The following is a 13,260-nucleotide window of genomic DNA, read 5'->3' as shown; positions in this document are numbered from 1 at the left end:
TATCTGATATGATCTCCAGTCATAAAACACAAATGATTTTATTTGGGGAATGATGGGATTATAGGTGATTTTTATTCTTTTCCCTGAAAAGCTACAATTCTGGTTTTTAGTAATCAGAAAATTAAGGACTTTAAAAATTATTGCATTTTTCACAAAACAGAAAAAAAATTTTCATCATCAATATTAAATGGAAAATCAGGCTACAAAATTATATGTATAAAATCTCAATTTTATAAAAAACCACTAGGAAAAAAATCTTTAGAAGGTAATACTTCATTCTGTATGTTGAGGAAGTTAGAAAGATAAAAAAAAATAATAAAAAAAGGTAATACTTTACAATGTTAACATTAGTTGTTTCTGGGTAGCATGAATTGCAATTTTTCAATAAATAAAATGCCTACTACTTATAGAAAATCTGAAAAATAAAGGCATAAATATAGAATAAATCACCCATATCCCAATGTGTGTGTGTATGTATATTATACACCTAATATGTACATGCATACACAAATATATACATTTTCCTCATGTACATCTAGGATTATTTATTTACTTATATGGCTTGCCTCTTTAACATTACTGCATATACATTTGCCCATGCTATCTTCTTCTTTGTGCTTGTCATTATTTTTTTTAAAAAACACCCTGAGATTAGAACTTGTCATTATTTTCTGTATTTTCCATCAATTAAAACAATTACATTTGTAATTAGAAAAAAGAAAATTCAACTCCACCAAACTTGAATACTTCCTTCATCTTGCTTTTATTTTTACTAAAAGCATCCATTTATCTGTCTTTTTTACATATGCCAATCTATAAAATATTTTCTGATAATCCATACTTACTCTCTTCCATAATACTTTGGTCTGTTTTCTACCTATTGGGAAAGGAGAAAAAAAGTTTATTTGTGAAAATGCAGATGTGCACAACATAACTCAACATTCTGTATATGTGACAAACTAAAGCATATATTTTTAAAACAGAACTTTAATGAGATTAGAGATCAGGGTATGGACTCCCAGTTCTACCAGCAGATTTTTTGTGCCACTTAGACTGGTCATTTCATCTCTCTAGACCTGTTTCTAATCTATAAAATGCTGGGTATGTAAAATGTTAGACTAAATTATTGTTCATTCTACTGTAGAGTTTAATGAACTGAAAAAAAAATATTCACATCCCTTTATTCAAAGAGTAAATTAAAACACCCAAAACCTTAATGCCACAATTGTGTCTCAACAGACTGTGGTTTTCTCTCCCCTCCTCCCCTGCTACTGCTCTCCCTTCCTGTTACTCCAGAGTCTCTGTTCTGCTGTTCTGTTAACATCTCCATATAATCTTGCACTTTCTGTTCTCATCTCCATATAAGTTTGCCCTTTCTGTTCTCCCATCAGCTCTTTCCTAACCACACTTTACCCTTCTCTGGCTTTTCATGGCAGGTGTGCTGGCAATAGCTAAGGGAAGACTTGGCAGCGCAGATTCTGAGGCATTTTTACTGGCGTAGACAGAATATCCAGAGGGTATTTGCCCCATTCATTCAAGAATCATTTACTGAACAGCAAATATGTCCTAGGCATTTTTTTCCATCTCCAGGGTACACATCACTGAATAAGATCAAAATTATCATAATTCTTTTAGAACTTAACATTCTAACAGAGACATACAATAAAGAAGCAAAAGTTTAAAAAAAGAAAACAAGGACCTGTGAACACACTTGGGACAAAGAAAAAAACCAAGAAAACAAGGAAATAGGAAGTAGTGATAAGGGCTATAATGAAAATAAGAATGGGTGGCAAAAGGGAGAACTAGTGAGGTATTTCAATTGCATGGTCCAGATAGGCCTCTCTGAAAAGATGACATTTAAACTGGGTACTGAATGACAGGATGCCTGCTCTGACTGCAGAGTCACAGGAAGGGAAAGAGCTTTTCCCTGGGAGGAAATTTGGTGACCCACGGACTATATTTATTGAGCTCCCACTATTTGCTATGTATTTTACTTACATTTAAAGATAATTTAATCCTCAAAATAAGATAGGAATTATTCTACTTCATCCTCATAAGATAGTATTATTCTCATTTTATTTATTTTTCTTGGCAAAGTTCACCTCTTTTCAGTATTTATAATTAACAAAAATTGTACATATATTATGGAATATGGCATGATGCTTTAAGTATACATTGTGGAAAGGCTAAAACAAGCAAATTAATATAAGCATTATCTCACATACTTATTTTTTGGGGGTCAAAACACTTAACAATATACCCTCAGCAATTTTCAAGTATACAATACATTGTCATTAACTATAGTCACCATATTGTATAATATATCTCTTGAACTTATTCCTCCTACGTGAAATCTCCCCAACCCCCAACCCAGCCCCTAGTCCCTGGTAACCACCGTTCTATTTTCTGCTTCTATGAATGTAACTTTTTTAGATTCCACTGGGGAGATCATGCAGCATTTGTCTTTCTGTGCCCGGCTTATTTCACTTAATATAATGTCCTCCTGGTCCATTCATGTTGCAAATGACAGGATTTCCTTCTTTTTTAAGGCTGTATTCAATTTGAAATACACAGTATTCTACTGTATATTGGAATAGAATATACAGTATTCCATCATATATTATACCATGTTTTCTTAATCCATTCATTCACTGATAAACACTTAGGTTGATTCCATATCTTGGCTATTGTGAATAATGCTGCAATAAATAGGGGAGTGCAGACATTTCTTCAACATTCTGATTTCACTTCCTTTGGACAAATACCCAGAAGTGGGATTGCTGGATGTGATAGTGAAGAAACGAGTATCAGAGACGTAAGATATGTTGTTCAGGGTTACTTATTCAAGTAGTAGCACTCAAGGCAAAACTGAGATTCTTACTCGGGAATAGCAAAAAGGGACCAAGCCCTTTATCTGTTTGACACTGACTCATCTGCATCAGATTAAATAAAGCAGTGCCCAAAGCAACTCACAGGCTATCTGTTTGGTGATCATCTCCCCTAGTTCTTCACATAGCCTGGCTGCCAAGTCTGGTACTGTTTTCAGCAATCTTGAGATATTTATTCACAGCACAGAAAAACGTTTGTGTTTCAACGAAAAACTATGTATCATCTATAGCATACCCTAATGGCTTACTAGATTCTAGCACAGTAGACTGTCTTTGAACTATTCTGGTACTAAGTTGTAGGTAACTGGTATATAAATTTTTTCCCATATAGTGGTGGTATAATTGACTTCTTCCCTACTCCCCTCCTCAATGGAAAAAGGATTATAGTTTTATCTGCATGTGCAATTCATCTCAATATTCCTTGACTCCATATAAATTTGTGCTCTTTTGACTTTTCCTTTCAATCGATTATAATATCTGACTGGTTCTCTCATATATTATGAGTAAAATAAATTTTTAGTATGTATTCATTTTTGTATCTACAGGACGGTCATGATTTTACCTTTTCATAAAAATTAGATTTAAACAATACTTTAGCCCTTGTGAATCTTTTGTTGTCTGCTGAGTTTGTATTCAGGTTATTTATTATCTTCCCCAGGTAAATTCTACCTGATTTTATCTCATTCCATAATTTCTCTGTTCATAAAACTCACTGTACTAAAAATGCACCAGTTGCCCCCTACAGCTACAGATGATGGCTATTTTGTTTTTAGGACCAGGGCTTACAGTACAGAGTGGGGTCATGCATTTGCTTGAGCACAAACCTCTGCTTTTGAGATGAAAATTCAATGTTTAGGTCTTAAAGAATTAATTTAAGTTTCTACAGTGTTATATGATAAAATGTTATTGAGAAGAACCACTTAGTGTCGGTTCAAATTAAAAATGTGCAAATGCTCAGTGTTTACTTTAGAGGAATACTTGCACATGTACACGTGAAAACATGTATAAGAATGTTCACTTAAGCACTGAAATAAATATACACTGATAGGGAAATAACTAAACTGCTTTACAGTATAAACAATATTCATGGTTTGAAGGAATGACGATAGGGAGTAACATGGAGAAATCATTCAGACAAACTATTTAATACAAACATAAATTATGGACTAATAGTATGGTATGACACCATTTAGGAAAAAGCACATATACATACTATAACATATATTCATAACATAGAGAAAGATCTATAGTTACCTCTAAGAAAATGAGGGGAAAAGTGACATGACAAAAGCATAAACCGAACTTAAATCTTTTTTTTTTTTTTTTTTTTGAGTCAGAGTCTTGCTTTGTTGCCCAGGCTAGAGTGAGTGCTGTGGCATCAGCCTTGCTCACAGCAACCTCAAACTCCTGGGCTCAAGCGATCCTCCTGTCCCGAGTAGCTGGGACAACAGACATGCACCACCATGCCCGGCTAATTTTTTCTATACATATTTTTAGTTGTCCATATAATTTCTTTCTATTTTTAGTAGAGACGGGGTCTTGCTCTTGCTCAGGCTGGTCTCGAACTCCTGACCTCGAGCGATCCACCCGCCTCGGCCTCCCAGAGTGCTAGGATTACAGGCATGAGCCACAGCGCCCGGCCAAATCTTAACTGCAATATCATAACTTTTAAAGAGAAATGTATTCATGCATTAATTAGTTAAAATCACCTTTTAAAAATGGAAATCAAGATTAATTTTTGTGTAATTTAATATTGGCGTTTCAGACACATTAGAATGGGGTCCTCCAACATTTTGAGAAGAGATCACGGCCTTTTCTTCAAATCATGAGATCTGTGCAGATGTTTGAAGGTAAAGCACTTTATTAGGCCTATGGCAGTGAGGTAAAAGGAAAGGAGAGTTTTTGAATACGCTCTACTCACTGATGAAAATCCTGGACAAGCACAAAAAAGATGTAGTGACAGAAGTGAGACTGGTGGCTGCAAAGGGTACGGCAGTCTATTGCATTTTCTAATTCAAGTCAAATACTGATTATTCAATAGTCTGCATTAAGTCCATAATTGTTTCCATTAATTGTGTAAGTAATCATCTTCATAGGGCAATTTATTTGCATCTTATATTGCTAAATAATTATTTGCTTGACCCAAAACAATTCTGAATTTAAAGAAATTAGGTAAATTTATGATTAACACAGTATTGTTATATATAAGCAATATATCCAAAATAAAATTCACACACTTTCATCTTTCCTGTATTTTCATAATTGATATGTCAAACATGACAAATTTAAACTTTAATTCTTTTTCTCTCTTGACTTGATAGTGAAAGGGGTCAGAATATGCTACCCTAAAACATGCCACATTGGCAAACGGATTATTTTGAACTTCAGGCAATTAAAAATCATCAAACATAGAAGTTCTCTGTCTTTCCCTTTTCTGCCTAAAAGTAGAGCATAATTTCCTTTAAGAAAAGAAATTTACATTTGAAAAGGAAATTTCCATATGTAAAAGTATACTCCTCTCCCACATCAGGAAGAAGAGAAACCAACTCACAGACAGCTCTTATCACCAGAGATGAGTTGAGTCTGTATAACAAAACTTACTAAAAAAATCCTCATTTACCATACATTTTCTTTCTACAACTCACCACCCTCCCCAGGCCCAAAACTGCTATTCCTTTTCCTTTCCTTTCCTCTGTCTAGTCTCTTCTTCAACTTTATTATCCATCATTAAAATGGTATATAAGGCCTAAGTCTGACTGCTTCCTTGGGGTTTTTACTCCTATTATGTGACTTCCCTTCCTCCTCCCCATGTATGTATGAAATAAATCTATCTCCTATTAATATGCCTTTGGTCAGTTTAATTCCAAGACTTCACCTATTAAATCTAAGAAGGCAAAGAAGTTTTTCTTCCTCCAAAATAGCATTTAGATGTTTTCTTCTAAGATACTATTACTTAAGCAGTGATTTGGAATAGTCTTCAAACTCACAGACAATATAACATTATTCAGATAATCAAATTAAAGAGTTATTCGGCAATATAAAAATGATCACTAATGATCCCAAATTAGTTTACCTGCAAATACATCAAACTAGGATTTTAATTGTTACATGCAATAGTAAAGATAAATGTATGCTTACACAGACATTTATATGCTTGTTTCTAAGTTTTATAAATTCAGAATAACAGTCAAGGGCCTTTTTACAGACTAAAACTGGTTGAAGTCAATGTGACTGAGTAAGACATGTCTTAAAATGAGTACTTGTGTTGAATTATATGCTTTGCTTTCTCCAATTTTCTGTATTTAGTAGTTAACATTTTTTCATGATACCATATCATGGGTAGGAAAAACGGGAAATGAGAACAAAAAAGATGTCTAACTAAAAATAAAAAGCTTATAAAATGTTTCATAACATGGATTGCATAAATTCTTTATGCCATTCCACTAGAAAAAGAAAACTTTAAGTTAATCCATTATTGAATATGACATAAAGTGCATAGTATAGCATAAGAATTCAATAAATAACTCAATAGCAGATAAGTCATTTTTATTAAGTTGGTGCAAAAGTAATTACAGTTATAGCACTGCTGAAATTTGCTGTTTGACATTGGAATACGTTCTTAAATAAATGTGGTTGTGTTATACATCATTTTAATGCACATTTCTCACTTTTTTTTGCTAATGACTTATTACTTGCTGTTTATTTTATATTTATTTTAGACTGTGGAAATGATGTTAGACGAAAAGCAACTTCAAGCGATTTTCTTATTCAAGTTCAAAATGGGTCGTAAAGCAGTGGAGACAACTCACAACATCAACAACACATTTGGCCCAGGAGCTGCTAACGAGTGTACAGTGCAGTGGTGGTTTCAGAAGTTTTGCAAAGGAGAAGAAGTTTTGCAAAGGAGAAGAGAGCCTTGAAGATGAGGAGGACAGTGGCCGGCCATCAGAAGTTGACAATGACCAACTGAGAGCAATCATTGAAGCTGATCCTCTTACAACTACATGAGAAGTTGCTGAAGAACTCAATGTTGACCATTGTACAGTCATTTGGCATTTGAAGCAAATTGGAAAGGTGAAAAAGCTTGATAAGTGGGTGCCTCATGAACTGACCGGGGGAAAAAAAAATCGTCATTTTGAAGTGTTGTCGTCTCTTCTTGCATGCAACAATAAGAACCCATTTCTCAATCGGATTGTGACCTGCAACGCAAAGTGGATTTTATACAACAACTGGCAGCGACCAGTTCAGTGGTTGGACCAAGAAGCTCCAAAGCACTTCCCAAAGCCAAACTTGCACCAAAAAAGGTCATGGTCACTGTTTGGTGGTCTGTTGCCGGTCTGATCCACTACAGCTTTCTGAATCTCAGCGAAACCATTGCATCTGAGAAGCATGCTCAGCAAATTGAAAACTGCAATGCCTGCAGCCAGCATTGGTCAACAGAAAGGGCCCAATTCTTCTCCACGACAAAGGGCCCAACCACGCATTGCACAACCAATGGTTCAAAAGATGAACAAACGGGGCTACAAAGTTTTGCCTCATCTGCCATATTCACCTGACCTCTCACCAACCGACTACCACTTCTTCAAGCATCTGGACAACTTTTTGCAGAGAAAACGCTTCCACAACCAGCAGGAAGAGGAAAATGCTTTCCAAGAGTTCGTGGAATCCTGAAGCATGGATTTTTATACTACAGGAATAAACAAACTTATTTCTCGTTGGCAAAACTGTGTCGATTGTAATGGTTCCTATTTTGATTAATAAAGATGTGTCTGAGCCTAGTTATAATGATTTAAAATTCATGGCCCTAAACCGCAATTATTTTTGCACCAACCTAATATTTAAAATATAAATGAAATTCATTAAATTAACATTTACTGTATAGTTTTATAAACAATGAACTATTTTCTTCATGCATAAAGTATTTTAATCAAATTCACCAAACCATACTCTTTCATTTTAAAGTCTAATTTTTTATATCAGAAAACAAGAAGAGATTGTTTAATATATAAGTATTTTGGCCTCCACAGGAAATTTGAAAACAGCAGAAATAAGCAATAAAAGTATTATAAATGTGAATTCCTTTTTCTCCTCCTCTGCAATTTCATAGGTTCAGCCTTCTATTTCTTTCAGTAAAGAAACGGTTCCAACGCTATAGTTCAAAATAGTTATCCAAAAAAAAAAAAAAAAATCCCCAACCAACCAAACAAAAAAAGACTATTCTACATTTAAAGAGCAAGTACTTCTGGGAGTAATGCCACTAGAACATTTATAAAATTTCCAAAATGTCTAATGTTGCTCTTGCCTACAGTGGTAGTGGCCTGGTCAGAAGCCACAAGAATTCATTATCCACTTTATTCATTTACACTGTGAAAAATGATACACACAGACGAGTTAGCACTTTAAACCTAGTCTGGAAGTCTATATGATGCTTAAAAGTTGGCATGTTACATACATGAAATTGTAAGAAATAATATGATTACCTTGGCCAAATATTGCTATTTTTTCAGGTAATAGTGTACAGAATATGTTTATAAAGACTGTACACAAAAAACAAATACTTTCAAGCATCAAGATCTTGTTCTGCATTGTTTTTCAAAATGGCTCAGTTGTCTGGAGAGGTAGAGGGAGGAAAACAAGAAAAATACATATTTGGTATCTGCTTCCTACAGTGGTAGATTCTGAATTAAAGGCCAGTGAGTTCATTCAACTCTAGCTTTAGATCTACTTTAATATCCTACATTAAAGTAAGGAGAAGAGAAGCAGAAGCTGCTGCCACCGCCTCATGGCTTAGGAAAACAGTCACATTAATTTTATATATAAACTACTAGCATATTTTAAATCAAAGTTAGAATCTGAATGGCAAATCTTACAAGACTCTCATAAATTATTTATCAGTATATTATGGTAAATAAATTTATGTTTAAATGAAAAAATCAAAGTATGAGCTCTGACTGTTGTTAAGAGACAATTTACCAAAAAATAAATAAATGAGATCATGACTCTTATACAAGTAAAAATATAAACACATGTTAAAGATTTTATTCTAATCATTAATCAATGAGGGCATCAGGCAGATGTTATAACCAGTTCAAAAGATAATCTGAAGAACAGACTACATTTATAAATCAGGAAATTTTGAAATGAAAATACAAATAGAGGCAAAACTAGTTTTTCCACAGATGATTTGCATGAGCAAGGGATATAACTGAACCTCTACAGGACAGGACAAAATCTGCATGTCTACAGATGCATTATTACCAGTTATCTATCAGTTATAGGGTTGTAAAATAGGTCAAAGACAATGAAAGACTAGAAGCAGATAACTTGGAAGGTAAGCCATATGCAGACCATGCACAGTCTTCCATTGAAGCACACATTTTCACTGCATTTATTAAATTATTTGTTTTTCTCATTATGGTTTACACCATAGGAAATATCAATATCGATAACAGCTATGTTTCATAAGCCAATGAAGATAAACCTACAAAAACTTCAAGAAAAAACTGAGTGCCAGCAAAATAGAGGAATACTTATCAAAGACCTACATAGAGCTGGGGGTGACTTGTAGGGAAAAGATGAGGAAAATGAGAATCAGAAATCTTATGAAATTTACACAGATTGTTTAACTTTTAACCCTCTATTAATAGTAAGATAAACTTTCCTACTCAATTCTATGGCATTCTAGTTAGTTATAAGTACTAGGACTATAGCTTGCTTTCCATTGTTTTAGACATTCCCAAGAAAATCATTCCGTGCAGCATGCCAAATAAGTTAGCTCTCTACCTACTGTCAAATTTTACTAATTCAATAAAGAATATTTACAGGTTTTTAACACTATATAAATACTACTTAATAATGTGCTGAAAACCAGTTAATCAGCTTCTTGAGATTAGTTTTCTAGCTTTTGTTTTGATTTTTAATCAGTTGACTGCATAGAAAAAGGATAAATTCTGTAAAATAAACTTCTTTGTATTCATCATTTTCCCAATTCAGATTCAAGTAACCTCTAGGAAGTAGTATTTAAGGGAAAGAAACTATCAATCTGTTTATTTAATAATTAACTGGTAAAGGGGTTCTTTTGGAATTATAGTTGTGATCTCCAATTTTACAATTTCTCTACATCAAGGTATTGCAGATTTTGACTCCAATGCATACCTTACTACCCAATTGTTTGTGAATTACTGATGATTTTTTTTCCTTCTAATTTGGTCTTTTTTTTTTTTTTTTTTTTTTTTGACAGAGTCTTGCTCTGTTGTCTGGGCTAGAATGCTGTGGCATCAGTCTAGCTCAGAGCAACCTCAGACTTCTGGCTCAAGCAATCCTTCTGCTTCAGCCTCCCAAGTAGCTGGGACTACAGGCATGTGCCACCATGCCTGGCTAATTTTTTCTATATATATTCTTAGTTGTCCAGATAATTTCTTTCTATTTTTAGTAGAGACGGGGTCTCGCTCTTGCTCAGGCTGGTCTTGAACTCCTGACTTTGAGTGATCCTCCCGCCTCAGCCTCACAGAGTGCTAGGATTACAGGCGTGAGCCACCGCGCCTGGCCTCTAATTTGGTCTTGAGGTCTCTCTATGGAGAGTGGCTATAAATTCTAGCCCTACCCTGACGGGATTCCAGGGGAGGTGGTTGTGGATGTTTATAGTGTCTTTCATGGGATACTTTTTTATTCTGGTGGACAACCTAATATCTAAGTGTCTAATACATGACCAGATGTCCCTCTCACAGGAAGCTTGTTTATACCGGCAGGCACCCTTGTGGCACTTGTTTGTGTCCAGTTCATTCTCCTACCAAGACAGTCACTCTCTGGGAGAGCCCTGACCAGGAGAAGAGTTAGGCTTGGACGTGTCAGTCAGTTGAGACACAGGGAAGGCAGCATAACACAACACATGAAGTAACACAAGCAATGTATTACTTACAGATCCCAAAGAGAAGAGGACAGCACACCTCAAAGTGCCAACAGGAGGGGGGAAACCTCCTGGGACAAGCACACTCAACCAGGAAGTAGAGGCCAAGGAAGAGAGAGGGAGGGACCTGTTGGCCAAAGCCTTCATTAGGGTCCCAGGGAGTTACTCTAGCACGTTTCCCCTGGGGAGTTCTAACTGGCAGGTTTATAGCAAGCAGGCGTGAGCTCCAGGAAGCCATGCTGTGAACTGAGAGGTGGTCACTCTACCTGGTCAGTCCATGCAGGGTATGGGGCTCAGGGGTCAGTCAAGTAGGCTATATCTAGCTGTCCCATAGGGAGGTGGTCATCAGGAGGAGGCTGCACAAGGCAGAGAACTGGAAACTGTGACAAGGGTGACTAAGCTCTGTTTATAGTATAAGAAAGTCCAACTTATATTCTAAATGGATGTTGAGGCAACATACAATTACAGGAAATTGCTACAACTGAATTTTAAGTAGGTGCAAAAGATGGCACTAAAAGGCCATTTCAAAAATAAAATATGGTGAAAACAGGCTTTTGAGTGATAGGATGACTTTAAAATAAATAGAGTTGGTTTTAATGATTCAAAACCACCACTCAATATTCATAAAACAATGCTTTCCACCTCAAAGCATATTGTAAGTCCTAAATAACAGATCATCACTACATGTAAGATATATGAGCATGTAATCTTTACTTTTATGGAACCAAAAGTTGAGCTATAGGTTGTGTCAGCACATAGCAGCAATCAGCAGTAAAAGCACAATTTGAATTAGAGTGCTTTCCTCCCACTCCTGTAGCAAACTGTAATGCTCCTACCTAGCTGAATGTGTCCTCTAAAACAGAGTAATTATAAAGCAAGCACTTTGTACCTCCCACTCATTCACTTAACAAATCTTTATTAAGTATCTACTATGTGTCAAGCACTGTTCGAGGTACCTAGAAATAATGGTAAACAAAACAGACCAAGCTCCCTTCCTTCATGGAACTTACATTCTGGGAGGAAAAAACAGCAATAAATAAATATAATAAATAAGTAAACTATATAGTATGTTACAAAATGAAAAGTGTTATGAAGACAAGACAAAGTAGAATAGGAAAGGATTGGGAGTGCTGGGCAGGGAATAAAGTAAGTTTGTTTGTTTGTGTATTTATTTATTTTTAGAGACATGGTCTCATTCTGTTGCCCAGGCTGAAGTGCAGTGGTGTGATCATAGCTCACCGCAGCCTCAAATTCCTGGGCTCAAGTGAGACTCCTGCCTCCTGAGTAGCTGGAACTACAAGTAGGTACCACCATACCCAGCTAATTTTTTAAAATTATTTTTTGTAGAAACAGGATCTCATTATGTTGTCCAGGCTGGTCTTGAACTCCTGGGCTCAAACGATCCTCCTACCTTGGCATCCCAAAGTACTGGGATTACAGGCATGAGCCACCGCACCCAGCTCTGTATAATTTTAAATAAGGTGGTGACGACGGGCCTCATGGAGGAGGGAAAGTTTGAAGGATATGAATGAGTTAGCCATATGTTCCCCATCAGAGAGGGGAACTTTCTAGGAAGAGGAGTCAGCGAGAGGGCTTGAGAAAGGAGCATGAGCACGCCCACCAAGGGATTGCTGCGTGGCAGGATAGAATGATTTACTCTGACAAATTGACTTAAATATAATAACTAAACACAATAAAAGTGTATTTCTTGCCTATATAATAGTCTTGCATAGGTATTCAGGTTGGCAAGATAACTGTCCTACATCCAGACAGACACCTTCCATCTTATAGCTCTACCACCTCCTTGTGGAGATCTTGTTTTTATCTGAATCTAAGCAGAAGGGGAAATAATATGGAGGAATTTAAGTTGGTAGAAAGTTTTAATCGGTCTAGCATTAAAGTTAACTTCTGTTCCACTAGAAAAATTTTCACATGGACATAAGTATCTAAAAGAAGCTGGGCAAATTTAGTCTAGCCAGGTTTCCAAAGGATTTTTGTGGGTATCTCGGAGTTTCCACATTTCAGCCCTGAATGGTGACAGTAAGAAATGGTAGGATTCTGGACATATTCTGAAGATAGCTGCCATATGATTTCTTGATGGATAATTTACCTTTGAAAAAAGTGAAAAATAATGTATAATTTTTGATCTGGGCAACTGGGAGTAAGGAAATACCATCAACTGAGATCTGGAAGGCTGTGGTAACAGGAGATTTGGGGAGGAAAGTGAAGGTCAGTTCTGTTTTGGATGTGCTATTTACATTTGAGATTTCTATTAGACATCCGAAGGAAGATGTAGAGTAGGCGATTTTATATATAGTGTGGAATTTGAGAGGATGGACTAGAAATATAAGTTATATTTAAAACCTGAAGCTGGTAAAATCATAAGGGAGTAAATGTAGGTAGAGAAGAAATGGGGATTGAGGACTCTGCCCTGGAGCAACCCAAAATCAAGAGATCAGGTTGAAG

The 13,260-nt window shown here is 35.8% G+C and overlaps 1 protein-coding gene across 3 annotated transcripts in view; it reads right to left on the bottom strand.

The window, feature by feature from the left end:
- CHN1 (chimerin 1) overlaps window positions 1–13,260 on the bottom strand; it is a 181,525-nt gene that overhangs the window by 103,169 nt on the left and 65,096 nt on the right. For 2 of the 3 annotated variants that reach the window (XM_069470656.1, XM_069470663.1), the window contains exon 5: window positions 846–873. In XM_069470656.1, coding sequence (XP_069326757.1) covers window positions 846–873 — 28 coding nt within the window. Of the gene's footprint in view, window positions 1–845; window positions 878–13,260 lie in introns of all 3 variants that reach the window. The other variant, XM_069470649.1, reaches the window with a different exon arrangement.

Source organism: Eulemur rufifrons, chromosome 1 (genome assembly GCF_041146395.1).
Source record: "Eulemur rufifrons isolate Redbay chromosome 1, OSU_ERuf_1, whole genome shotgun sequence".
In the NCBI taxonomy this organism is placed as follows: domain Eukaryota; kingdom Metazoa; phylum Chordata; class Mammalia; order Primates; family Lemuridae; genus Eulemur; species Eulemur rufifrons.
This window is presented reverse-complemented; position numbering and strand designations above follow the sequence as displayed.